We start from the raw sequence: 27,889 nt of genomic DNA, 5'->3' as shown, positions 1-27,889 counted from the left end.
TGTCTACTAAAAAATGTGTCCTCTTACTTAGTATTTTTGTCTTGTTTTCTAGTATAAATTTCTAAACATTCTTGAATCAAGATGCATTTACTGTACAAGTAAAATGATTTAAGATATTAAGTCTTGTTTCTAAGAAAATTATCCAAATGTTGTTAGTTTTTGCTTAAAACAAGCAAAAATATCTGCCAATGGGGTAAGAAAAATTATCTTAATTCAAAGACTAAACAAGATGATTTTTATTACCCCATTGGCAGATATTTTTGCTTGTTTTAAGGAAAAACTAACTAAATTTCGATATATATATATATATTTTTTTTTTACAGAAAACAAGATATAATCCAAGTAAATTTTACTTGTACAATAAATTCATTTTTGATCGAAGAAGTTTGAGATATTTATGCTAGAAACACAGACAAAAATACTAAGTAAGAGAATAATTTTTGCAGTTAATCTTTTAAATAAATACATTTACTTGAGAGGAAATAATACGCTTAAAAACACACTTGATTTATGACACTTTAACATGCTTAATTTACAACATGTGAAACAAACATCTATAAAGTAAAGGAGCTGTGCAGTGCAAACCAGTGTGTTGTTACTGTACATTAACGCTGTTCTAAAGGAATCAGGGTTGAGATGATTGGTGAAGAGACAGTATTTGTGAGTGTTGTTGGATGACACAGGCCTGTAGGAGTGATCTGTGTGATCATTTGTCCTCTGTTTCCCTCTAGTGGTGTGTTCTTACTAGACAAACACCAGAAGAAGAACAATTTTTGGTTTCACTAAGAAGCATTCAGTCAAAGGTTCTTTAAACAGGAATCATCTCTTTCTTATCCTTTTTATATTATGAAGATTCTTTTTTCACAAAGAAGATTTTGTGAAACGGAAAGGATCTTCAGATGTTAAAGGTTCTTTATGGAAACATTTTAGACAAAAAAAGCTTCTTCTATGGAACGTGAAGCACCTTTATATTTAAGAGTGTAGATAAACATAATATTTTTATTGCTGAGGAGTTATGTTCTTTCTTCTCCTGCTTCCTATTCTTCATGCAATCCAGGATTAATTGTTTCACTTTTGATGTGAAAGAGCTTTAACATTTGCCAAAAATAGAACTTTTTATAATCAACAAAGAGCAAGCCACAGCTTAAATGAAAAAAAAGTAACGCAAAAAGCAACGTAATGCAAAACTTTCAATAAAAAGTAACTAAGTAACGCAACTTAGTTACTTTTTTAGGGAGTAATATAATGTATTGTAATGCATTACTTTTAAAAGTAGCTCGTCCAGCACTGGGGAAAGACATCACTGCGATTCACCATAACAAAATCACAACATTTACTATAAAGACCAGACTGTAAATAATTCACAATAGCAAACAATGAGTGTGTGTTTAGCCTTGTCCTGTGAAACATGAAGCTTTAATCTGCAGAGACGCTGATCCTGCATGATAACACTCACCAGAGGAACAGAACAGAGACAGACGGACATCAGGAGGACATTCACTGAACACAGACTGAGCGACTCCACCTGAACTCACAAACTCAAAGGGTGACACTCATTCAGCATGATTTTTGGGCTTATGCATGTTTAATGCCCATGATATTCTTAGAAGAAAACTAGGAATGCAATAGTCAGTGAGTATTGTATTGATTCAATGCATGATATATATATCTAAAGTAACTACAGTATATGCTTTACCAACACTGGAAAAAAAAGAATAAAAATATCTAATCATTTCTTGAATCAAGATGCATTTACTTGATAAGTTAAAATGATTTAAGATATTAAGTTTGGTTTTCTAAAAAAAAATTAATAATGTTAATTTTTTTTTAGTTGTTTGCCTAAAACATAAACAAAAAATATCTGCCAATGGGTTAAGAAAAATCATCTTAATTCAAAGGCTAAACATTGGCATTGGCAGATATTTTTGCTTATTTTAAGGAAAAAATATTAATATTATAATTATTATTTATTAATATTATAATTAAAAACATTTTACTTGTACAGTAAATTCATCGTTGATTCAATAATTTTTAGATATTTATACTAGACAACAAAATACTAAAGTAAGAGCATCATTTTTTGCAGTGCATTCGTTCACTCTCAGAATAAAGGTGGGGTGAGTAACTTTTCAAAAAGTAGATCTTTGTACTAAAGATTCCATTTTGGTTATACATATTATACCGTATAGATATATTAGAACCTAAAAGTGTACTTTTTTGAAAAAGTGACAACTTTCTACCTTTATTTCTGGGATTGTGTAATTATAATCACCACCAGAGTTTAAACAGTGGTTTATTGTGTAAAGACATGAAACAAGCACAGTGATGGAGGAATCATGAGACAGCCATCTATTATAGTTTAGACCACACATATCACAGCACAGAATGACAGCAACGACAATCGGCAATCCAGTGTTTGTTTGAAAGTGTGGCTTGTCTGTGGAGATTACAGTAAGTCACTGACGGTGAAGCCGGCTCACTCAGACTCTCCGTGACGCATGCAGAGCTGTTCCTCATTACAGGGATTACAGCTTCTTCCTCTTAACACTGACCACTGTACAGTGTTTCATCAAACACACGGGAAGTTGTCTGTCATTGCACGTGTGTTATAGATGGTGTGTGAATCTTTCATACTGCAGACTGAGGGGACACATGAAGTGTTATTTCCACCACAGCACAGAAAGCACATTTACTGTATTTACACTGGAATCAGTGAATGATGCTTGAATTGTCCATATTGCGTGTGTGGTGTGTGTGATGTGTGTGCAGTGTGATGTCCTCGGATCCGCAGGATTCAGGGGTATACTATAACAGAGAGATCCCCAAGATAACATTAAAAACTGAGTTAATCAGGGTTAAAACACATTCGATAAATACCTTAAAAGAACCCAAAAGCCCTGCCCTCAACAATATCCAGACTGAGGGAAGCGCTACATTTGAATGGAGTTTAACTCCTCTCTCTGTCTCTCTTGTCCTCTTCTGCTCTTTTCTTCCTCTGTTTATTCAGACATGTGTCTCTTCCTCTTTCTGTCTGTCTACTAAAAAATGTGTCCTCTTACTTAGTATTTTTGTCTTGTTTTCTAGTATAAATTTCTAAACATCCTTGAATCTAGATGCATTTACTTGACAAGTAAAATGACAAGATATTATGTCTTGTTTTCTGAAAAAATGATCAAAATGTTGTTAGTTTTTGCTTAAAACAAGAACAAATATCTGCCAATTGGGTAAGAAAAATTTTCTTGATTAGAAGACTAAACAAGATGATTTTTATTACCCCATTGGCAGATATTTTTGCTTGTTTTAAGGAAAAACTAACTAAATTTCGATATATATATATATATTTTTTTTTTTGACAGAAAACAAGATATAATATCCAAGTAATTTTTTCTTGTACAATAAATTCATTTTGATTGAAGAAGTTTGAGATATTTATGCTAGAAAACAAGACAAAAATACTAAGTAAGAGAATAATTTTTGCAGTTTAATCTTTTAAACTAAATACATTTACTTGAGAGGAAATAATACGCTTAAAAACACACTTGATTTATGACACTTTAACATGCTTAATTTACAACATGTGAAACAAACATCTATAAAGTAAAGGAGCTGTTGCAGTGCAAACCAGTGTGTTGTTACTGTACATTAACGCTGTTCTAAAGGAATCAGGGTTGAGATGATTGGTGAAGAGACAGTATTTGTGAGTGTTGTTGGATGACACAGGCCTGTAGGAGTGATCTGTGTGATCATTTGTCCTCTGTTTCCCTCTAGTGGTGTGTTCTTACTAGACAAACACCAGAAGAAGAACCATTTTTGGTTTCACTAAGAAGCATTCAGTCAAAGGTTCTTTAAAGAATCATCTCTTTCTTATCTTTTTATAATCTGAAGAACCTTCTTTCACCACAAAGAAGCTTTTGTGAAACGGAAAGGATCTTCAGATGTTAAAGGTTCTTTATGGAACCATTTAGACAAAAAAGCTTCTTCTATGGAATCGTGAAGCACCTTTATATTTAAGAGTGTAGATAAACATAATATTTTTATTGCTGAGGAGTTATGTTCTTTCTTCTCCTGCTTCCTATTCTTCATGCAATCCAGGATTAATTGTTTCACTTTTGATGTGAAAGAGCTTTAACATTTGCCAAAAATAGAACTTTTTATAATCAACAAAGAGCAAGCCCAGCTTAAATGAAAAAAGTAACGCAAAAGCAACGTAATGCAAAACTTTCAATAAAAAGTAACTAAGTAACGCAATTAGTTACTTTTTTAGGGAGTAATATAATATTGTAATGCATTACTTTTAAAAGTAGCTCTTCCAGCACTGGGGAAGACATCACTGCGATTCACAATAACAAAAATCACAACATTTACTATAAAGACATGACTGTAAATAATTCACAATAGCACAATGAGTGTGTGTTTAGCCTTGTCCTGTGAAACATGAAGCTTTAATCTGCAGAGACGCTGATCCTGCATGATAACACTCACCAGAGGAACAGAACAGAGACAGACGGACATCAGGAGGACATTCACTGAACACAGACTGAGCGACTCCACCTGAACTCACAAACTCAAAGGTGAAACTCATTCAGCATGATTTTTTGGGCTTATGCATGTTAATGCCATGATATTCTTAGAAGAACTTAGGAATGCAATAGTCAGTGAGTATGGTATTGATTCAATGCATGATATATATATCTAAGTAACTACAGAATATGCTACCACACTGGAAAAAAAAGAATAAATATCTAATCATTCTTGAATCAAGATGCATTTACTTGATAAGTAAAATGATTTAAGATATTAAGTTTTGTTTTCTAAAAAAAAATTATTAATTAATTTTTTTTTAGTTTTTGCCTAAATCAAACAAAAATATCTGCCAATGGGTTAAGAAAAATCATCTTAATTCAAAGGCTAAACATTGGCATTGGCAGATATTTTTGCTTATTTTAAGGAAAAACTAAAAATTTATTTATTTATTTATTAATTTTTTTACAGAAAACAACATTTTACTTGTACAGTAAATTCATCTTGATTCAATAATTTTAAGATATTTATACTAGACAACAAAATACTAAAAGTAAGAGAATCATTTTTTGCAGTGCATTCGTGCACTCTCAGAAATAAAGGTGGGGTGATAACTTTTCAAAAAGTAGATCTTTGTACCTAAAGATTCCATTTTGGTTTATACATATTATACCGTATAGATATATTAGAACCTAAAAGTGTACCTTTTGAAAAGTGACAACTTTTCTACCTTTATTTCTGGGATTGTGTAATATAATCACCACCAGAGTTAAACAGTGGTTTTATTGTGTAAAGACATGAAACAAGCACAGTGATGGAGGAAATCATTGAGACAGCCATCTATTATAGTTTTAGACACACATATCACAGCACAGAATGACAGCAACGACCAATCGGCATCCAGTGTTTGTTTGTAAAGTGTGGCTTGTTCTGTGGAGATTACAGTAAGTCACTGACGGTGAAGCCGGCTCACTCAGACTCTCCGTGACGCATGCAGAGCTGTTCCCTCATTACAGGGATTACAGCTCTTCCTCTTAACACTGACACTGTACATGTGTTTCATAACACACCGGGAGTGTCTCATTGCACGTGTGTTATTAGATGGTTTGTGCATCTTTATACTGCAGAACTGAGACACATGAAGTGTATTTCCACCACAGCACAGAAGCACATTTACTGTATTAACACTGGAATCAGTGAATGATGCTTGAATGTCATATTGTGTGTGTGTGTGTGTGTGTGTGTGTGTGTGTGTGTGCAGTGTGATGTCCTCAGGTCCGCAGGACTCCAGCGTTGAGCAGCGTCGGCTGCAGAGGAGAGAACTCACATCATATCAGGTATCAGACATTCATCATGCATTAACCAGCTTCTCATAACTACGCTAAAGTTCTTTAAACGTTAGATAAATGTTAGGACAAATCATTCTTGAAATATTTTTTATGGAACATTCAGAGATCAACATTCTGATATCATGTGTAATACATAAAGAATTGATCATGTTTTTGGGCCAGATTGCTACCATCTGGTAAAATAAAATAAAATAAAATAAAAATAAAAAACAACATGACTTCATGTCAGATCAAAATCATGTTATGATAATAACGAATAAAGTGCTCTGTGCTCCATGAGTTGATCCACATTTAAGAAAAATGGCTTGAATGCTCAGAAAACTTATAAAGCTTAAGCACGTTTGATTGTTACATAACAAGACAAAATACTAGAACTTATTTGACCTGTGCACATTGTAGTTTTCTGCCGAACACAGTGCTGTTGTTCTTTAGGGAGCCACAAGGGGGCGCCATTTATCAGTACATTTAAAGGCATAGTTGCTTTCTTTTATTGAACCTAGAAGATATTTTGAAGAATATTGATAAACAGTTGCTGGTAGCCATTGACTTTCATAGTAGGGGGAAAAAAATACAGTGGAAGTCAATGGGTACCGGCAACTGTTTGGTTACCAACATTCTTCAAAATACCTTCTTTTGTGTTCAACAGAAGAAACAAACTCGTAGAGGTTTGGAACAACTTGAGGGAGAGTTAATGATGCAGATGAATGTCCCCTTGTTCTTGTCTCATCTTCTCTCTCTGTGAGATTTTCCCGGAGCCATCGGAGCAGCTGGAGCCGGGGCAGGTGAAGGAGCGTCTGCCCTCCATCGTGGTGGAGCCGTCGGAGGAGAGCGAGGAGGAGAGCGGAGGACTGCAGTGGCCTACTCTTCACACACAGACCTCCGTCAGTGAGGAGGAGGAGGAGGAGGAAGACCCTTTCCAGGATAACTGTGAGCCCAACAGAGCCGGTCAGGGGGAGCAGATCAATGCAGACGGGTCAGTACCTGCTGATTCAGTCATTCATATCCATAAGAATGAGTTACACACTGTTTCAAAGCAGCTTTATGAAAAATCATTATGTTAATGTTTAGAATATCTTAGTATCTTTATGCCTTATACCCAGCTAGCAAAAATATGTTGTAATGACATTGTTAATGATAATTAACATTCTAAATGTTACATTTCCATTCCATCTGATCACTTTCAAACATTACAGGAATGTTACTTTTGAATGTTCTCGGAATGTAACGAGCAGTTACATTTAAAAACATCAGATGGACATCCAACTCAAACCTTTCACAATAAAACGTTCCATGGGTGATGCATAAACAATGTTTTTGTGCTAACATTTTGAGAACATTATAAAAGACCAGCTAACTTTAAACGAATGTCCTATTAATGTTACGTGAAGAATATTTGATGTTTTTATTTGCAAAAACAGATAACTGTTTTTTTTTAATTTTCAAAAATCATATTTTTTTACAATGTTATCATATAGTGTTTTATTGTGTTAGCTAACTGTTTTTATTTAAAGTTATTTTTTATTATTGACAAATTAACCCAACTGCAGTTTGATTGAGATTAATTGTAATACACAATGAAAAAAAAACATGATTTTTGTTTGTTTTTACAAATGAACTCTTCATATGTTCGTAGCTTTGAGAGAACCTTGCCTGAATGTTCTGAGAACGTTCCCTGGGTAGTTTTATCATTTAGTTCACATTTTGTGACAATATTAACAATCATGCAGTTGTGATTCACTTTGATAGTTCCAGGTGATGTGTGATGAAACCACCTGAAAATAACCAGTATTAATTAAACTGCTGTCTTCATTTGTTCCAGAGTTCCTCATTTTAAACGTTCGTCGATTCCTGGTATTCAGATCGAGTACAGCAGACTGACTCCGCCCCCTTCGCCGACGTCATCACACGCGGCCCCGCCCCGTTTCCGCAACTGAGCACAAACACCAAAATCATCATCAGCATAGCACTGCATTTACACTCATTCATCATAACTGAAGCATTCAAATTTAGGATTATTTTCATTTACCTTTTTTCAAGGTTTAACTTTGAAATATCTGTCTCAAAGTCATTATGTTGACACAAATGCGAATTTTGAGCGGGTACCAAATAGTAAATTACACTCATTAAACTGTAGAGGGCTCCAAAGTCACCAAAAATAGGCAAAACTACATACAGTTGTTTTAAATGAAATGTTTCTAGATTTTGAAAAATGATGAGAAATCTCTTAGTTTATGCTGTGTTTCTCATTGACTAATCACATGTAAGTAAATGAGTGTCACTGATCATGAGACGCTCAGATTGAAGACTCTTTGGATCATCTCAGGTCACGATGATCATCAGCTTTAGTTCACGAAGCTCCAGACACCAAATACTTTCTCACATTCATGAATATTTCTCGCAGACTGTAATATATATTGCATAGAAACATGCAAAACTAGTTCAAACAGTAGAGCGTGTGCTTGCAACACCAAGCTCAGGGGTTAGATTCCCAGGAAAAGCATGATCAAAAGATTAAACGTAAACTTCCAGTGCAGTGGCTTTGGATAAAATAATGTCTGCCAAATGTAGAAATATGAATGTAAATTTCTCTAGTGGTGTAAGATGTACATTATGAATCTGTTGACTGAAAGCGTGATGCACATTCAGATATATGTATGAATAACTGCAGATGATAATGACTGTTAGAATCACAGTCTGCCTTGATATTTAACCACAATATTGGAGTTGTAGATGATATAGTATCACACCACATCTGTGTCCCTGCAGCACAGAAGCAGTCATCAGTAGCACAGGTATATTTGTAGCAATAGTCAACAATACATTGTATGGGTCACAATTATACATTTTTCTTTTATGCCAAAAATCATTAGGATATTAAACAAAGATCATGTTCCTTGAAGATATTTAGTAAATGTCCTACCGTAAATATATCAAAACTTAATTTTTGATTAGTAATATGCATTGCTAAGAACTTCATTTGAACAACTTTAAAGATGATTTTCTCAATATTTAGATTTTTTTGCTCCCTCAGATTCCAGATTTTCAAATAGTTGTATCTCAGACAAATATTGTACTTTTATTTGCACACAGCACTTTCTGTATGGTGCAGAGAATGTATTGTGCGCAATAAAACCCATTTTAATGTCTGATGCTGGATTTGTGTAACTTCTGTCACAAACAATATAAAAACACCAAGACAGTGGGTTTGATTCCCAGAAAATGCATGAACTGATAAACCAAAGAATGCAATGCAATGTTCCTGACACGAGCACAGGGGGCAGTAACACACAAGAGCACATCATTCCTCATGAAACTGTTAAATAACAGTCAGATGGTGGGTTGTGTTACTGTGTCCTGCCACAATCCCAGCACACACAATAACAAGAGAAGAGTTTACCAGATGAAGCTAACAACTAAACACAGTGTGCAGGACGGAGAGATCAGCAGATCTTCTTCTTCACAATCAGTCGAGATGTAGACTAAACATCTCATGACTGCAGACGCTCACATTCCTGAAGAACACGGTTAACTCTCTGATGCTGGAGAGAGATGTTTAACCCTTCACATCCACCAGAGCTGACCTCTGAGCCTCACCCACTGCTAACAGGAAACGTTTCCAGAACTTGTATGTAAATGTTAGGAGAAAACATGATTAAAATAATGTTTATGGAACATGCTTATAACATTATTACAACAATGAACATGCTTTTGAGGTTATTCTGTGGACTGTTCAGTCAGTAACAATAGAAGGTTCTCGTTACATGTTCAAAACGATGAAATGAAATTCTCGTCCAATGTTTGCATTACCACGGCAAGCTGTCAATCATCTACAGGGCCCCTCCCCTTTCAGCAGTGGAGGCGGGGTTAAAACTGAGTGACTGTCTGCCACACTGCAGTCAACACTGCACACTACCTAGTGCCTACTATCAAATTCAATAATGTAAAGATGTGCTGTTATCATGTCGCCACCCAACATCTCAAGAAAAAACATGATTTTGTGATTTTGCTGTTTAATCCAATTTTGTATATAAAAAAAATCTGATGTTCATTTTTCACACTGCAAGATCTGCTCTGCACCAACTAACAAACACACGTTATGAAAGTTATGAAAACATTATTTCTGAACTTTCAAAACGTCATTTTGCAAACATTATGGGAACGTTACTTTTAAATGTTCTACAATTGTTCAAGTAGCAACATTTAAAAAAGATATTAAATGAATATCTAACTAAAACGTTTCACAAAAAACACGGCGCATAAATAGCATTTTTGAGCTGCTTTGAGAACATTACTTAAGAAAAATGTTCTAAGAATGTTTGGCTATCGGTCCCATAACGTTATGAAAACATTATTTATGAACGTTCTCTAAATGTTCAAAATTAACATCTTGATGATGTTAATGTTAAAGGAACAACTGTATCACTTTGCAAACATTATGGGAATGTTACTTTTGAATGTTCTCTGAACATTCTGAAACAAATAGTAACATTTAAAAAAAAGTTTGATGAACGAAGTATAAATAATGTTTTTGTGATAACATTTTGAGAATGTTATTAAAGAGCTGATAACTTTGAACTAGCCTTCAATTAACGTTTCCTAAAGAAGGTTTGTTCATAACTTGCCCTGTTAGCTGGCATTTTGCCAGTATTTGATCGGGACACACACACACACACATACACACACACACACACACACACACACACACACACACACACACACACACACACACACACACACACACACACACACACTGTCTTCACTGTGAGAGCAGTATGAAAGCATGTGATTGGCTCAGATCCAAGTCTGTGATATGTGTATCAGTGTGTGTGTGTGTGCGTGTGTGTGTGTGTGTGTGTGTGTGTGTGTGTGTGTGTGTGTGTGTGTGTGTGTGTGTGTGTGTGTGTGTGTGTGTGTGTGTAGACTCTCCGAGGTGGCTGATGTTCTGGAGCTCTGGATAATCTCAGCAGCGTCGTGAGCAGAAATAGGTCAGAGAAGGTTTGATCTGTGAGCTCACGTCTCAGTCTCCTCTGATGGAATCCAGATGTGCTGCGGGAGCGGCTAATACGCCTCTTTCTCCTCTCGCTCCCTCGTCTTCCTCTCCTGCTCACTCCGGCTCTCTCAGGAAATGCTTCAGGTTCTTGGCCCTGAAGGGAACATGCCTCTGTAACCACCTCCAGATGGATCGACTCTCTCTCTCTCTCTCATACTCACACACACACACACACACACACACACACACACACACACACACACACACACACACACACACACACACACACACACACACACTCGCTGCTCTCCATCTCTCTCTGCTTAAACCGCTGACAGATCTGCACCCGCTCACTGTACTGGTTGTGGCTGGTTTATGCTGGTTAGCTTCTGTCCAGATGGTTGACCAGCACAGGTAAAGTATCAAGGATGCTTGCTGATTAATACTCTGGCTACACTGCAAAAAAAAAATTTCGTTACTTGGTATTTTTGTTTCATTTTCCAGTTCAAATATCTAACAAAAAGAAAAACGGTTAAATCAAGATCCAATAACTTAGAAGGAAAATGACTAAATATATTAAGTTTTTATTCTGAAACTTTTGCTTAAAACAAGAAAAAATATCCACCAACAGAGTCAATATATATATATATATATATATATTCTTGCTTTCCCTTTGAATTCAATTTATTTTTCTGACCGCACTGGCAGATATTTGTTCTTATTTTAAGATTTCATTAATTGTATATTTTTAACAAAACTTAATATCTTAAGTCATTAAGATATTAAATGTATCTTGGTTATTTGTACTGGAAAGCAAGACAAAAATACTGAGGATTTAAATTTGTTTTTTGTTTTTTTGGCAGTGCAAGTCCAACAATATTCTGATTTTAAATTCTGTGTGAGAAACAAAATTATTATTATTATTATTATTAACTAAAACTTAACTTAACCATTTTTTGTTACTAGACATGAAATAAACATGAACTAAAATAAATTGAAACTTATTTTATTGCTGCTAGTTGTGAAGGAAACATTTCTCATTTTCATTTAGTTTAAGTTGAAGTACTAAAATAAATAATAAACTGAAACTAATTAGACATATTTGAAACACACGCACACACAGACACAACAAATTTACCAAAACATTAACTAAAATTAAACTGAAAACAGAAAATATAAAAATAAAATTTGATTCAAAATATTAACAAAATCTGTAATAGTATATCAAAACTAAAATAACACTGGTCATCTGAAGAGACGTTTACTCAACAACGACATACTAACATTTTCTTTTGCAATTTTGAAAAGTTTCGTTGGCGTTTGTCAAAACGATCCTCGTTCGCACCGATACGCAAAAACGACAAAAAATACTGTAGTGTTCATAACGGACCAGTAGGTGGCGATGTCACTTTGTAAAGAAACACATATCACGTAATATGCTTGCACATCATGTTACTATTTTCACAAAATCATGTTTTTGTAGTTTAGACTGAGACGTTGACAGTATAATTTTCAAAAATGGCTGAAACGCTTATTAAAAGTTTCCGTTTTTGGTTGCAAACGGTGTCTTGTAAACGCCCCTCAAGCTACGCAAACTCCCAGAATTCCTCCGTCCATCCGCTAGCTCTATCAATGGTTCTCTGTTCCACATCCCCTCTTCTGAGTCTGTGGGCTTCAGCAGTTTGAATGCTTTCATTCCCTGCAGCGTCGAGCGCGGGATCTTCTGCTCCAGCTGGAGCTCGTTATTGTGCTGAAGAAGTGTTTATGTGAGCGGCCGCAGAATCAGACCGGAAATGCCAGCTCTTACACAATCACTGCAAACAAACATGCCTACAAAATATACATCAGATCAGATCGGCCATCCTGTAGTTCATCTTTACATCATATTCACATGAAAATATCAGCTCTAATATCTTCTGTTGAACACAGTTGGCATGTCATCTGTTTTTAGATGCGTATTATTCTGAACTATTCATCCATGCATGTTTAATTTTTTGAGGTCATTTTTTTAAATGTTTTGAGGTCAGTGTTTAACTAGTGTCATAACGTAATCTTCTCTCTGACGTAAGAAGGTTTTCTCCAATCATTAAGTGCTTTTAAGCTCCACCCCTGCAAGTACTTTTGAGAGCCACACCCACATCTCAACATCCAATCAACTGCTGCACTAAACCAAATCCCATAACTTGCTATGTATCACGATACGGAAGAACATTGTCCAACATTTTTCTTTGTTTTGGCTGTTAATGCAAACAGCAAAAAATGGCCAAAAATTTGCATTTTTACTGGAATGTTAATATTTCACCCTCATTTCATTTCATAAATTTGACAAAAAAAATAGCTTCAGTCAGGATCCTAAAGACAAAAATGTCCCCATTGAAACCCATTAAAACAGCAATATTTAATCCCAGTGCCATTTAAGCGTTCAATCATGCCTTCTTTATTAATAAGCTGTCATTCTATTAGCACAGCTTTAAATGTTTTACAATTTAAAACTTTTACTGTAAGGCCTAGGGAGGAAATATTCACTTTGTCCCTGTTTTCTGACAGTTTGTACTGATATTTCTGAGAAAAAAAGGCCAATTGAATTCAAGACATGCAATGATAATTGTGTTTGTATAGATATCAGAGTGTGGTTTGTAAGTGTGAATGGTATTTTGTTTTTATCTGACACTGCACAAATAATATTGTAATAATCCCCTCAAAATCTGCTTAGCATTTAGTATATGGAAAAGAAATTATATATATATATATATATATATATATATATATATATATATATCTTTTTTTCTCCAAAAAGTAATGGTAGTTATGATCAGGACTCATGTTAGTAAAAAGATCTGTCAGTGAAAGTAGATAAAAACATGAATATATTATATTTTTATGATATTAAAGTTTTTATTTTATTTACAGTTTACATTCATAAATACAGGGAACATTTACAGGCATTTACACGTGTGATGCGTTCAGCGGGGTTTCATTTCTGTTTCTTGAGTGCTGCGTGTTAAGACGAGGTCAGTAAGAGTGAATCTGTAGAGCCGTGTTGAGTTTCTCTCATCCTCCGATTCTCCCCAAACAAACACTAACGCATCACCGAGCTGTGTTCAGTCCAGAAGCACCGCTGAAAATCACCCCGCTACACATCAGATGTGTCATCAGTCACTGGTGTTCATCAGAATTAAAGAGTGAATTTGAATTAAATTGGCCAAAGCACACAGGATATTCAACAGGAATAGCAACTGGAATGACAGGAAACACAATTTAAAGAAATTCAACACAACAGAGAACATAAACAGACCAGAAATAAAGATTTGATCTGTGTGCTGCTTAATGCTGTTTAGCTCCAATCTGGAAGATTTTGGGGTAAATTAAGGCATTATTAGGGAAATGTATATACTGTATATTGCCACATCTGGCAATGGCTGGTGACTTGAGAAATAACAATTTTCTACCAGCCAAAAACAAGGCAGAATAAATTAGGGAAACAAATCAAATTGCAATATTGCTTATTATTATTATTAATATTATCATTATTATATTAAATTGTAAAAAAAAAAACCACTAATAATAATACTGAACTTTCCTAATAATTTTAATGTATACAAAAATATAAACTAATTATAATAACAATAATATTCATTATAAATATTATTTTATATATAACAACAGTTCATTTAAACATACTAATATTTATGGTTGTTTTTACTTTGCTTTCAAACATTAAGCCATAGAGATTTTATTTTATCTTTGAATGTTTATCTTTTGTTGTCAACAGAACTATAATCCATATATATATATATATATATATATATATATATATATATATATATATATATATATATATATAAACTTGAATTTGTTCCACTGAAATTCCTTAATTTCAAATTCAAATCCATATTACAACTGACCCTTCCCAAGATCTGGCCCCCTTAGTTACTGTTGCAATGTCTGACAAGCCATGCCGCTCATGTTCTCACGCAGTGAAAAATACTTCGCAGAGCAAAGCAGAAACTGACAACGTGCTGACAGATGAGACAGAGCAGGTTGCTTCTGGTATGAAACAAGGTCATTTTTTTTTTTAAGTTATTCAAACAATAAATAGCATATTGGGGGTCTTTAATATGCCACATACAAACTCTAGCTAAAATTGCAGCAAAGTGTTAGTGTTGCCAGATCTTCTTAGAAAAAAAAAATAAAAAAAAAAATAAAAAATCAACAAACAAGGATAAGCCCAAAAAAAACCTCAAATGTTTTATGTTTTATAACACCAAAAAAATTAATATCTACATCCGCAACAGATCACTTTATTAACTCCATAAAGTGCCTAGCTTTATGAGCTAAGACCAAACAACATGCTTGAATGTGCTTGTAAATATGAGGGTATGGCAACACTGCAAGACAGCGCTCTCTAAAGCAGCCTCCCGAGCATAAACAAAACACAGCACGTCGATCAGTGGTAGTTTAGTAGAAATCGATGGAAAAAAAAGAGTCTTTAGCCAAAAAATGGCAGATACCAAACAGCTAAATTCTTATTCACTCCCGCAAGACGACAAAATGTTGCTATGGTTACAAATGCGGGAGTGACTGCTGTTCCGTACACACATGGAACTATCATTTACGGGACTCATTCCCGCATTTAAATGCAGCTGTCACTCCTAAAAAATTGCAGTGTCTACGTGACAAATCACTGTAACGCCTCAGGTCAAGCTGCACGTGAACTGGGGTGGAACATTTCCGGTAAAGTTCCGTAAACTTTCCAAAAATCCACGGAAGATTCAAAGAAAAATCCTAGAAGTTTTCTAAAATGCCTGGAATGTTTTCCAAATTTAACACCTTTTTGCAACCATGACATCCATGATCGTGTCTTCTTCTTAACTAGTTAAAGCATGAAATAAACATGAATGAACATCAGAAGGTATCATGTTTTAACGGTGTAACTGTGTTTTTCACGTTCAAGTCCACCAATGTCAATATACTGTCCTGTCTGGTTTGTTTGTCAGACAAAAGCAGATCCGGTGTTATGATTGGTCAGGTCACCTGTCAATCAAACTCCCTGCGAAGGGTCACCCTGATTAGGCCGGTGTTTGTCGCTCAAACAGTGGTCATGACTTTGAGTGATCCGCTCCTGAATCTCAGGATCTTCTTCTTGAGCGCATGCGACGCCTTGATCTTCACGAAGGCTTTGGGCTGCGGTGGGTGTGATGGAGAGGGCGGAGCCAGCTGTGGGCGGAGCTGCTGCGGCCAGACCAATCCGCCGCTCTCGTCGGAGTCGCTGGAGAGCGAGCTGGAGCCGGGCGACTCGGCCTCGCTCAGACTGGACTCTGACTCTCGGAGCGTGTAGCCATCTGGTGGGAACTGATGATGATGATGGTGCGGTTGGGCGTAGACGCGAGGTTTGCGCGAGCGTCTGATTGGCTGCTCAGAAGGCATCTCGGCTTCGTCCTGACTCAGTTCTAGGGTGGAGCGCCAGCGGCGGTGACCGGAGCCGCGGCGTGTTTTGGCTTGAGCGTCGCGCTCCATAGTGTTATATTTGCGCTCTCTTTGCCCAAGCAGGCTGTTCTCGGATTGAGCGCGACATGCTTTTCGTCCGGGTTTCTTCTGCGCAATCTTGTCCTCTGTGAAGCGGCACTTCTTCGCCGCGGCTCTGAGCTGTGAGGTGGTGGGTTTGGGTGCGGCGTGCGTTCGGTGCGCAGCGGTTTGGGCGTGGCGTGGCTGCGCTGGGATGTATTGCGCGTTCACAAGCTCATCGGACGATGCCGAGCGAGTGTTCTGATAGGATTCGGCTTCGCTGATGCTGGGATCCAGAGCACCGCAGCGGATCCCGGCGAGTCGGGGATAGCATGCATGTCTCTCCTCGGGGATGTACGGCGGATCCTTGCGGCACAGGCTGCTCTGTCGGACCACGGCTCGGGCCTCGGGTCCCAGGCTGGTGCGGGGTTTGGTGGGTCGAGCGGGAGGCGAGCGGCGCTGGATCAGGCCGAGGATGTACGTTTCAGCATGCTGCGTCTGTCTGTAGTCATCTGCGCCGTGTTCTTCCTCACTGGGATGCCAGATCCACGGCTCGTCTTCAGTGATGCCCTCTAGAGGCGGATAGGGTGCAGAGAAAGAGCGGGGAACTGCGGCGCGAGCGTTCAGCTCACGGCTGACGAATACGTCACCTTCAGAGAGAGACGCTGACAGTTAGCATTAAAACAACATACAGCAGCCTCAACCTAAACAAACACAGATTAGTGCTTATCCAACTTATTCATAAATGCAGAAGTAAGACTATGGGCGAGACTTCCAGTTCTACAGAGAAATAACGAGAAGAGTGACAATGTGCAATAAACGTTAAAACTGTTTCCACTACAAACCAGTCTGTTCATGATTAAGATAATACACTAACATAATGAATTCTAGTTTTTTTGCAGCAGTTAAACCTGCAAATATTTGTTTTTTTAGAAGCCAAATTAGTACAAATACTAAATGATGAATCATCATTAAATAAAAATAAAGCAGTTTAGGGACTGGGAACTCCTGCCACTTGAGACCAAAGATTAGAGACATCTGGGCAACCCCAGAAGACATGCAAGTAAGTGCCAACTGTATTCAAATTACATTTTGTACATATTCATCTTGATAATGTCAGATATCTTTGATAGAAAGGTATGTTATGGATTACAATCAACCAAATATTCAGACAATCAATTTTACTGTTAGTCCACTGTATGAAGAATGTTTGGGTATGTCACAGTTTGCTTTATTTTGCTATAGTCACTTACATAAATGAACTATAGTGTCCTCCACTCACTAGTAAAAAAATAACTTGATTTTATTGTTCATCAGCTGGAAAAAATCGTTCTGGAAGTGATTCCAACGATATTGTTTCTCTGTGCCTTTATCGTTATAGCTGTGGTGTGGACTCTGCTATTCTTTAATATTGAGAACGATCTTTAGAACTATATTGTTTTCTTTATATCATTATCGTTCTGCCGGAGCTTGTTTGTGTGATTTGGGGGAGGCGTGGCTTTCAGAGTGATTACGCAGGGAGGGTGGGGATCTAGCTTTCAAAGCTAGCTTGCTATTGCTAGCCTTCCGAAATCGCCTTCCTTGCCATTAACTGTTGCGAAACATTACGAAGTTTCAATGGTTTGCCATTGGGGGGCGATCTCTGTAAGCCTGTGAATAATGCGAGTTCACGGAGATCGTAGTCCATCACTAGTATGAATGAAACAGACATTGCATGTGTTTATAGTGCTCAATAATGCCCACTCAATACTATTTTGAGCAAAAATAGGAAAAATAGTACTTCTCTCAAAAGAAACTTGAATTAGATATATGATAATCCATGTTATTCTTCAGTGTACAGACGTGTGATTTTTTTTATCATTTGTTTTGAAAAACACATTTTTGTATTGTTGCATACCTGATATATTTTTACAAGTCTAAACATCCAACATAACACAACACAGCCTTTATACATGTGAGACTGCGCTTCGGTCTGTGTGTGTGTGTGTGTGTGTGTGTGTGTGTGTTTGCTCTAACAGAGAGGGTCTTTCTTTCAATAGGAGTGTATTTTCAGACTGAAGCTTTAAGGTCTCATGACTCTGTGTGTGTGTGTGTGTGTGTGTGTGTGTGTGTGTGTGTGTGTGTGTGTGTGTGTGTGTGTGTGTGAGAGAGAGACAGGAAGTCTCTGTTTTAACCATTTCACTGCCAAAATACAACACACTTTCTATACATCTTAAAGGACAGTCTTGAACTAAAGTGAGAAATTTAGTACTTTTCTCTCATCATCATCTCATCCTCATGAAGGTTAGGAGTTTCAGATTTCTGGCACTGAAGCCACATGGAGTGAACCGGATCTCTGTAAGCGTGTGTGCGTGTGTGCGTGTGTGTGTGTGTGTGTGTGTGTGTGTGTGTAGGGAGGATATGGGTGGTCCACGTACCAACAGACTTAGGTCTCTCAGAAAGCCGGACGGGGCAGATCTCACCGAGACCAGAAGAGTCGGACGGGCCGACAGGAGACAGACCCTCAGCCTGCTCAGGGAAACCTGACAGAAAACACACACACACACACACACATATTACACAGGGTTGCCAGGTCTGCATAACAAAATCAGCACAACTGGTACTCAAATTTAGGCCAAATGTGTTCGGAGAGAAAATCAAAAGTGCTCCAAAATCACGTTCCAGGGGTTTAAAACCTCCTTCCCATGGGTTCCACCTAAATCAAAACTGTGTTCTGGGTAGGGCTGCATGATGAATCACGATAAATCACAATCAATATTAAGCAAAAGCTGTGATATTCATGCAGGCATCTTGTCAGCGAAGCACGGCTCTGTTATCAGTAGTAAATCTCCATCCGAAGGCCAGAGGATACGCCCCACAGAAGAAAAATATGCCAAATAAACCCCGCTGAAGAAACCCAGTTAATCCCTATAGCAGTAGCTGAATAAACCGAATATTTAACTGTTTTCATTGATTCAGCGTGACTACTAAACACAGGACCACGACAATATATGGTTCCTTATCTGTCGGTCACTTCGAGTTTTGTTGTGACGGCTTTTTGATCAATAAAATGCGATTTAACCATGTAGAAAGATGTCCAGAAAAATTTAAATGGGGAAAAAAAACGGAATTTAAAAAAAAAAAAAAAAAAAATGGAATTTGGGAAAAATAAAACTGATTTCATAGGGCCCTAGTAACATGTGACCATGTGAACAGTATCCGTACCTGAAACGTCAGTAGGGGGCTCCACTGAGCTGCTGTCTGTGTCCACCTTTAGCTCTCCCACCTGATGCTGCAAGATGTTCATCAGACTCCACGAGCCGTCCTGAAAACATCAACACGCTTAACGCCGCTCCATCAGCTGATCTCTAAACACTCCACACTCATCATGTGTGTGTCCTAATTACTGCATTATCTCACAGCATCCTGGCTCGACTGTGTCTGTGTCAATGTGAGCGCTGTGAGAGTGTGAAACGATCTCTGCGTAGGTTTATTAAAATCAGATGAGCTGAGAATGCAGAACGGCCTTCTGGGAACAAGAGGAACATAATGTCCTGCGTGTAATTCACTGTGACCATCTACATCTCCAGAATGAGCTCAAATGTTCTGCTTGGACCAGGATGATGTAAATGCAGGGCCCTAAGATTACAGCAGAAAACATGGAATCTAGTAAAAAAAAAAAAAAAAAAAAAATTATTCACTGTATAAAATGTCAAACTTTGTATGAATAAATCAAAAGATGAGCAAATCAACACCAACTTCATCCGAGAATCACTTCAGCAGCGTTTCACCATTGAAACGCTGTCAGCAGACACACAGAAACACACAGAACTGCCCTACAACCCGCCAAAATAAAAGTTGGTTCAGCTTGAAGAAATTATGACAGAATAATAATAATAATAATAATAATAATAATAATAATAATAATAATAATACAGTTTATTTATAAATAATTTCCAAGGAATATTACTCTTTTTTTCATCTATTTTTATCTCTAACAGTAAGCTTCTGTTGTGCAGCACTTTGTTTTACAAAAAAACGTCAATGTTTATATTTAGTTTTTTTTACATCTTAAAATATTAATTAAACTGTTAAAGATTTATGCATTTATTTGATTTGATAATACATTTATATTAAATAATAAATCACAGAATCCAGAAAAAAAAAAAAAGTAAAACTTTATGAATTCACTTCATAATACATCCACTTTAATCTATTTTTTAATACACATTGGAAATTTAAATAAAAACAATTAAAATTAAACTAAAACATGGAATTTGGGGGGGAAAATGTATTTCATAGGGCCCAGCACTTTAAAAAAAAATTAGTAGAATTTAGTTTAAACAATATTCACTCAAATATTGCTAGTAAATTTCACAAATTAGTAGAATTTAGTTTAAACAATATTCACTAAAATATTTTTTGTAGTTTTCAAATGTTTTTTCTTTTTAATTCTGTGTTTGAATTGGTATTTGATCACATCTGAAACACACACACACACACACTTACAGCATAACAGATTAACTCTTAACTAAAGCACAACAGTAACTAAATTATTAGTAACTAAATTACAACCACTGCTGGCTAAACATGACCAAATCTAGTTATAGACATACATGATGTGACAGACTGATTAATGAGAACAACAGCAGATCAAATCAGTACAGAAGTGTAGGGCGACAGCTGAGGAGTGTTTGTGTTTGTTTGTGTGTGTGTGTGTGTGTGTGTGTGTGTGTGTTTATAGGTCAGATGTCAGCAGTGTGTGTGTGTGTGTGTGTGTGTGTGTGTGTGTGTTTGCTAATGGCTCCTGCGCCCCTAAACAAGATCATGCACGAAGTCTGTTAGCTTAACCTGATGAAGTGCACACTAACTGTCATGGAAACGGCTCTAACGAGATTCAATCAATCTGACAAAAGCATTTCCCTCATTAATCAATTGTGGTACATCTAGAGATATTATTAGACATAACATACAAGAATCATTTGTGTGTGTGCGCATCTATTCAAGGAACTGCACAAGAAGAGAATACAGCAACAAAAACAATAATTTAGTCACAATGTTTCTTTTCTTTTAAAGAAAGAGAGAGTAAATATTTACAGTGTGTACAAGCAGTGAATGAGCTAGTCGACCAACAATTTAGAGGAGAGGAAGAAGTGAGAGAGAGATGCTTAAATCAAAGAACTCATGTGGCTCCTCCAGTGTTGGAGGTAAAGCATTACAAATAACGAGAATTACGTAATCAGATTCAAATTTTCAAGTAACTTTTCTCATGCAATCAAGAATGACAGCACAGTTGAAAGCTTGCTTGAGCATTTTGGGATGGAGTATCCCTTTAAAGTGTGTATTAATAATTAATAATTGTTATTTTTTTTGTTGTTGATTTTAAATTTGATGTGTTTATTGATTATATATGATCCGAACCCTGAGGTTTGTGATCGGTTGAACCTCTAATTTTAATTGTGTGAGGAACATTTTAAAACTCAGTGGCATCTGTGGTTATATGAAAAAAATCTTTAAGAGCTATGCTTAAAAAAAAAAAAAAAAAAAAAAAAAAATTTTGGGATGGAGTATCCCTTTAAAGTGTGTATTAATAATTAAAAAAAAAAAAAGGTTGAAGGATTTTTTTTGTTCCTTGAAAAACCCTTCAGTGATTTTTTCTTAGTGTAAAGAACCGTTTTTAGCATCAGAAAGGTTCTAGAGATGTTAAAAGCTCTTCACAGAACCATCAAAAGTGTGCAACCTTTCCATTCCACAAAAGGTTCTTTATAATATAAAGACCTTCTTTTAAGAATTGATGACTGAAAGGTTCTTTGAGGAACCCAGAACTCCTCACTGTGAAAGCACCCTGTATTTTTAAGACTGCACACGAGCAGGTGGAGCGACTCTCACACACTCGGGATTGAGCAGAATAAAACATGGTTCACAATCAGAGAAGCAGCTCAGCTCCACTGCAATTTAACCTTTTCTTCTCATCAATTATTCACTGGTTTGAACGCTGCAATTATTATTTCACTGAAGCTTCAGGAGGAGAAAGACGAGGCTGTTAATTACAGCGGCGCTGGCCAATCAGAGCGGGTGCTGGGAGACCACCAGCACTACACACACACACACACACACAGTTGTGTTTACACAAGGCAAACAGCCGTCACACACACTGATGAAATGAGGGCAGTGTGTGAAGTGTGTCCGGCTGTTGTTGTGTGTCAGATTGCTGTCAGCACTGACTCCAAGAATAAGTGTGTGTGTGTGTGTGTGTGTGTGTGTGTGTGCGCGCGCGCGTGTGTGTGTGTGTTTGAGTGTGTGTGAGTGTGTGTGTGTGTTTGAGTGTGTGTGTGTGTGTGTGTGTGTGTGTGTGTGTGTGTGTGCGCATGTGTGTGTGTTTGAGTGTGTGTGTGTGTGTGTGTGTGTGCGTTTGAGTGTGTGAGTGCATGTGTGTGCGTGCGTGTGTGTGTGTGTGTGTGTGTCCAGCCCCTAGTTTAGAACAGATGAGGTTTGTTCAGATCCAGACCCTCATCAAACACCATCAGGTCTCAAACTAAAGCCCGACACCTCCTTCCTTCAGCAGAACGCCGGAAGAGACCGACAGCACAGGGTCAGATGTGTACTGTACAATAATCCAGCTCGTTTAGGTCATTTCACTAATCCAGAAGTGCTGTGAACTGGTTTAGAGGCTCTTTCTGGTTGGAATCTGATCTATGAATGATGACGCTTTATTATTAATGTCCTGTTTGTTTTGATGGAGGAGGAAACACACAAAGCTCTTTTCTGACAGAGAAGGTCCTGTGAGAAATCTAACAAAACACGTTCTCTTGTGTAATAAATCTCTGAAACCAAACTTTTTAGCTTCCCAACCACGTTAGTCTTCTTTGGGCCAATAAATCACAGACGACAAACGAACATGTTTCTCTGAGGAAGACGAAGGTTTCTTGCATTCTGCTCATGATATATTACAAACTTTAACAAATGTTCCTCAGAAGAATATGAAAGTCACAGATTTAGATTTTTTGAAGTATATAAAACAAAGACTATTGCAGTATGTTTTACAAGAAAATACTGTTTCTACTTCCAAATTTCATGTTTACAACCAAGTGTTTTGTTGTTATTATTATTATTGTAATTTATTTAGAAATTTTACTGCAATCAGTTACTGAGGAAAAAACATGTATTTAAATTACAGTTACTTCTGAATTTCTTTAGAAAGGGGGTTACATCTGAATATTACAGATTGAATTGATTTCTTTAAAAAGTTGCATAGACTGCTCTAAAATATGAGACAGCAATGTTTCGGGAGTTTAGGACACATGCTTATTTGATAACTGTTTTATTTCTTATTTGGGTTTATATTTATGCTTTTTTTTTAAGATTAACAGTTTTTTCCAATGCATTGATGCCAGTGTTTCCTGTCATAACTATGCAAAAATATGATTTCAAAACCAGTATCATCGCTATTAAACTATTCCTCGTTATGAATTTAAATATAACCAGTGTTGAGGAGTAACACTGCAAATACTTGTTTTCTAGTATAAATATCTAAAAAATTATTAAATCAATATGAATTTACTGTACAAGTGAAATAACTTAAGATATTATGTCTTGTTTTCTGTCCATAAAATATCTATATATCAGAATTTAGTTATTTTTTGCTTAAAACAAGCAAGAAAAATAAATCTGCCTATGGGGTAAGAAAAAACAATCTTGTTTAGCCTTTGAATAAAGATTATTTTTACTATGTTTAGATATTTATACTAGAAAAGAAGACAAAAATACTAAGTAAGAGAACCTTTTTTTTTTTTTTTTTGCAGTTAACTAGATACATGTAACAGAATTACGTAATTTAAATACAAAATACATATAGTTTGTAATCTGCAACCTGTTACATCTCGAAGTAACCTTCCTGACACTGTAACAGTCTTACCGGCGGGGTCGGATCGGCGCTCGTCCGCTCGGCTTTCTTCGGCTCGGGTTCGGGTTCCGGTTCGGGTTCGGGAGAGTGCAGCGCGAGCGCACCGGCGACCAGCGCCTCGTGCCGCCGCTTGAGCAGCTCGAGCTCACAGATCCCCGCCAGACTGAGCTCGAGCCGCCGCTTCTGTCTCCCGCGCTCCGCCGCCGCCAGCGAGAACACACGGAACATTCTTACCGACTCATCTACAGAGCACTTCGCGTTAAACCACACCGACAGCCGTTTTTAACGAAGTTACCGTGGTGTCCATGATAGAACCCTGTCGGTTTGAGAGAGTTCACGGCTCCGGTCCTCGCAATCTGCGGCTGGACTCCGGTTTCACAGCTGTCAAGAGCTCATTAGCATATTCCGCTTTTTAGTGGCTAAGGAGTTTCGCTGCTAATTAACATTTTTATAATCCCCGCCCCCTCGAGAAGCAGATGAAAATGGACTTGCAATATAAATAGATGCCAGATACTGATATTAAAATTACATTAATAAAAATGTTTATTTATAGCTACATAATTATTTGACATTTTCTTTTCATGAATAAACTGAATGGTATGAACGTTTTAAAGATGGAAAGTTTAAGATAAAAAAAAAAAGAATGACATTAAATGTGACCCTGGAGCACAAAACCAGTCATAAGAATCAATTTTGTGAAATTGAGATGTATGCATCATCTGAAAGCTGAATAAATAATCTCTCCATTGATGTATGGTTTGTTAGGAGGACAATATTAGTCTGAGATACAACTATTTGAAAATCTGGAATCTGAGGGAGCAAAAAAATCTAAATATTGAGAAAATCATCTTTAAAGTTGTTCAAATGAAGTTCTTAGCAATGCATATTACTAATCAAAAATTAAGCTTTGATATATTTACGGTAGGAAATTAACTAAATATCTTCATGGAACATGATCTTTACTTAATATCCTAATGATTTTACAATCATTACAATACAATGTATTGTTGTCTATTGCTACAAATATACCTGTGCTACTTATGACTGCTTTTGTGCTGCAGGGACACAAATATTTAATTAATGAATAAAAGTTTAGTGTTGAGCTGGTGATTTATGGTGTCAGAGCGCCACCTGCTGCTGACTATCTGAACTTCTGTCAGAACTTTCATCAGCTCACATGATCATTAATTAGATATTTACATAAATGATATCGGCTGGCCAGCATGATCTCAAACGAAATTAACTTTGACAAACGCTAAATTTAGGCTACAGTTTATAAAAATAAAATATGTTCAAGAAAAAAAAACAATGCAGTGTAAACCGTTCAGAATTTACAATAAGCTTAAAACATACAATACACTTAAAGTATTTGCATTTTTGTCGCATTTGTGTACGAGCATTAATTTATTTAAAGAGTTTAGAATTTTATATTGTAAACTAATATATCTGTGTCTTGATATTGGAAACTGATATGTTTTATTTATTATTTATAGATATTTAACGACTGAGGTTCACTGCTTGGATTCAGATTAATTTCAATATTACACTGACTGTAGTGATGCGCCTCGGCACCAGCAGAGGGCGCGCATGCGCAATAATTCATCTTGCTGATCTAGTCACAACTGATCTGAGAACGACTTTATGATCAAGTAATGTTCCTTACAGTTTTTCTCAGTCGCTTTGGTGCATTTCTCGAATCATCTCATCCACTGCTGAAGCTATTATTGCTTTAATATTATGAGGTTTGCAGGGATTTAATAAGGGCTGTCGTGGTACTCATCTCAATTATTGTGCCTTCCAGAAGTCGCCTTGTTTTAGTCATTCATTTTTTCACCTCTAGCAGAGTCAATGATGCATGAACAAAAATCTTCATTTTTATGTTTTGCCTTATCTTTCTTTATCAAACCTAATAATATGCTTCCTTAGCTGAAACATCATATTAAGTTGATTATTTGATTAATTAAATTTATTTGCATGGCACAAAAACCGAAGTGTGGTTGTGTTGCACTGGACATTTCATCCCACAGCAGCTTCACAACATGCTTTATTAAAGTAACACTACATTTCATGAGTAAATCCGGCTCTGCAGGGCAGAAAGAGGAGAAAAGCCTCAGATTTCCATTTCCATATATATGAGTGTGTGTCAGCCGAAGCCGCGTGTAACTCCTGCGCTTGATTGACTTGTGTGTGAAAGTAAATTAAAAAAGCAAATGCATTAGCCTCACACACTTTACATTCCAGATAAAAACAGCGGGCCGTTTCAGCATGAGCGCAAATACTGATGCTGCAGTATTACATTTTATTAAAAATAATAAAATGTATATTTTTTTTGCATCAAGAATATTTCTTCCCAAAAGCCAAAGTAAATATAAACAACAACAACAACAACAAAAAAAAAACTAATGTATTTTGTATTTTGATGTATTTAAAAAAAAAAAAAAAAAAAAAAAAAAAAAAAAAACATTATATTTTACATCAATAAAATTAGGCATTTTTTCCCCAAGACTATTAACTTTTTCATCTTCATTGCAGCACATTTAAATCTTCTGTATTTTAGATTAAAATCTTCACATTTTACAACAGTGTACACTGCTTTTTTAGATGTATGAGAAGAATAATATTATTATGTGCATCTGACTGTGTTTGAAACGCTCCAGTGGCATGCTAATAATGTGCATGTACATGTTTTGTTGTGCGCTTAAAATAAGGACAAACAGACCAGCAGGAATAGAAAACATCCCTAAATCATATTTATTTGACAATCTTATTGGTGAAGTAGATTCAGTCAGACAGTCGCACACAGGAAATCATCACTGAAGCTCGTTTGCCAACAGTATAATTGCACTTTTAAACATCGAGCCCAGTGTGCCGTTACACACACACACACACACACACGCGCGCGCACACACACACACACACACACACACACACACACACACACACACACACACACACACAATAACACGTATGAACATGACAAAACCTCAGATCTCAAATATCAATAAATAGAACAAAAGGAATCAAGTATATAAGATATGAATGGGTTCCTGTGGTAATTAATAACAGGTATTGATGGAGAGGTTATGACCTTGACTCCATGATCCCAAAACCATACAACACAGCTCCAGAGAGGATCATCATCATCATCATCAGAATCCGTCTGGAATCACACTCTGATTGTGAGGATCTCAGGACAAACATCAAACGCTTTAGATGAAAAACAACTAGAATAAAGAATCTTATAAATATGAATGTCATCCTACTCAAACATGAGAGTAAAAATATGCATTTATTTCCATTTAAACTGAGTGTAAGTGTTCTATGAACGACTCGTGTCAGAAACACCGTCAATGATTTACAACAGGAAGAATCATGACTGTTAGGATTCAGTGTCATTTAGGAGGCTTTTATGAGAGTTAGTGAATGTGATTGAAGAAAACGGCACAGGATAAACACACGTGTAACTTCCTGTCAGGTTTTTGGCAGCTAGTCTGAGAAGGTAAATTCTGATAGTTTGAGTCTGACGTTTAATATCTGAGAACTTGACAAAGTGACACTCCAGCAGCTTTTAAGATGCGTGTCATCAGTGCTAACCTGCGCTTCTGAATCGCCTGCGCTTCTGAATCACCTGCGCTACTGAAT

General features: G+C 36.6%; 2 protein-coding genes across 2 annotated transcripts; one reads left to right on the top strand and one right to left on the bottom strand.

Annotated features, from left to right (window-relative positions):
* Window positions 1-4,428: 4,428 nt before the first annotated feature.
* Window positions 4,429-8,696, top strand: si:ch1073-303d10.1 (protein LBH-like). Its single transcript, XM_042733332.1, has 4 exons — window positions 4,429-4,571; window positions 5,783-5,858; window positions 6,614-6,843; window positions 7,690-8,696. The coding sequence occupies exons 2-4, from the start codon at window positions 5,787-5,789 to the stop codon at window positions 7,802-7,804; spliced, it is 417 nt and encodes a 138-aa protein (XP_042589266.1). The 5' UTR covers window positions 4,429-4,571; window positions 5,783-5,786; the 3' UTR covers window positions 7,805-8,696.
* Window positions 8,697-14,721: 6,025 nt separating this feature from the next.
* On the bottom strand, window positions 14,722-24,623 carry LOC109108913 (dapper homolog 3-like). Its single transcript, XM_019122024.2, has 4 exons — window positions 24,260-24,623; window positions 19,570-19,669; window positions 18,783-18,887; window positions 14,722-17,015 (listed from the first exon to the last, which is right to left on the bottom strand). The coding sequence occupies exons 1-4, from the start codon at window positions 24,473-24,475 to the stop codon at window positions 15,949-15,951; spliced, it is 1,488 nt and encodes a 495-aa protein (XP_018977569.1). The 5' UTR covers window positions 24,476-24,623; the 3' UTR covers window positions 14,722-15,948.
* Window positions 24,624-27,889: the final 3,266 nt, after the last annotated feature.

Source organism: Cyprinus carpio, chromosome B10 (assembly GCF_018340385.1).
Source record: "Cyprinus carpio isolate SPL01 chromosome B10, ASM1834038v1, whole genome shotgun sequence".
NCBI classification, from domain to species: domain Eukaryota; kingdom Metazoa; phylum Chordata; class Actinopteri; order Cypriniformes; family Cyprinidae; genus Cyprinus; species Cyprinus carpio.
Note: the sequence above shows the minus strand (reverse complement) of the source record. Positions and strands in the feature narration are given on the sequence as shown.

Excerpts from the sequence above, each read along its gene's own strand:
- si:ch1073-303d10.1 (XM_042733332.1), top strand. The coding sequence starts at position 5,787 with ATGTCCTCAGGTCCGCAGGACTCCAGCGTTGAGCAGCGTCGGCTGCAG. Across the intron at positions 5,859-6,613 it reads GAGAACTCACATCATATCAG|ATTTTCCCGGAGCCATCGGA; the intron begins GTATCAGACATT and ends TCTCTCTGTGAG. Across the intron at positions 6,844-7,689 it reads GAGCAGATCAATGCAGACGG|AGTTCCTCATTTTAAACGTT; the intron begins GTCAGTACCTGC and ends CATTTGTTCCAG.
- LOC109108913 (XM_019122024.2), bottom strand. The coding sequence starts at position 24,475 with ATGTTCCGTGTGTTCTCGCTGGCGGCGGCGGAGCGCGGGAGACAGAAG. Across the intron at positions 18,888-19,569 it reads GCCCCCTACTGACGTTTCAG|GTTTCCCTGAGCAGGCTGAG; the intron begins GTACGGATACTG and ends GTTTTCTGTCAG. Across the intron at positions 17,016-18,782 it reads TGAGAGACCTAAGTCTGTTG|GTGACGTATTCGTCAGCCGT; the intron begins GTACGTGGACCA and ends CTCTCTCTGAAG.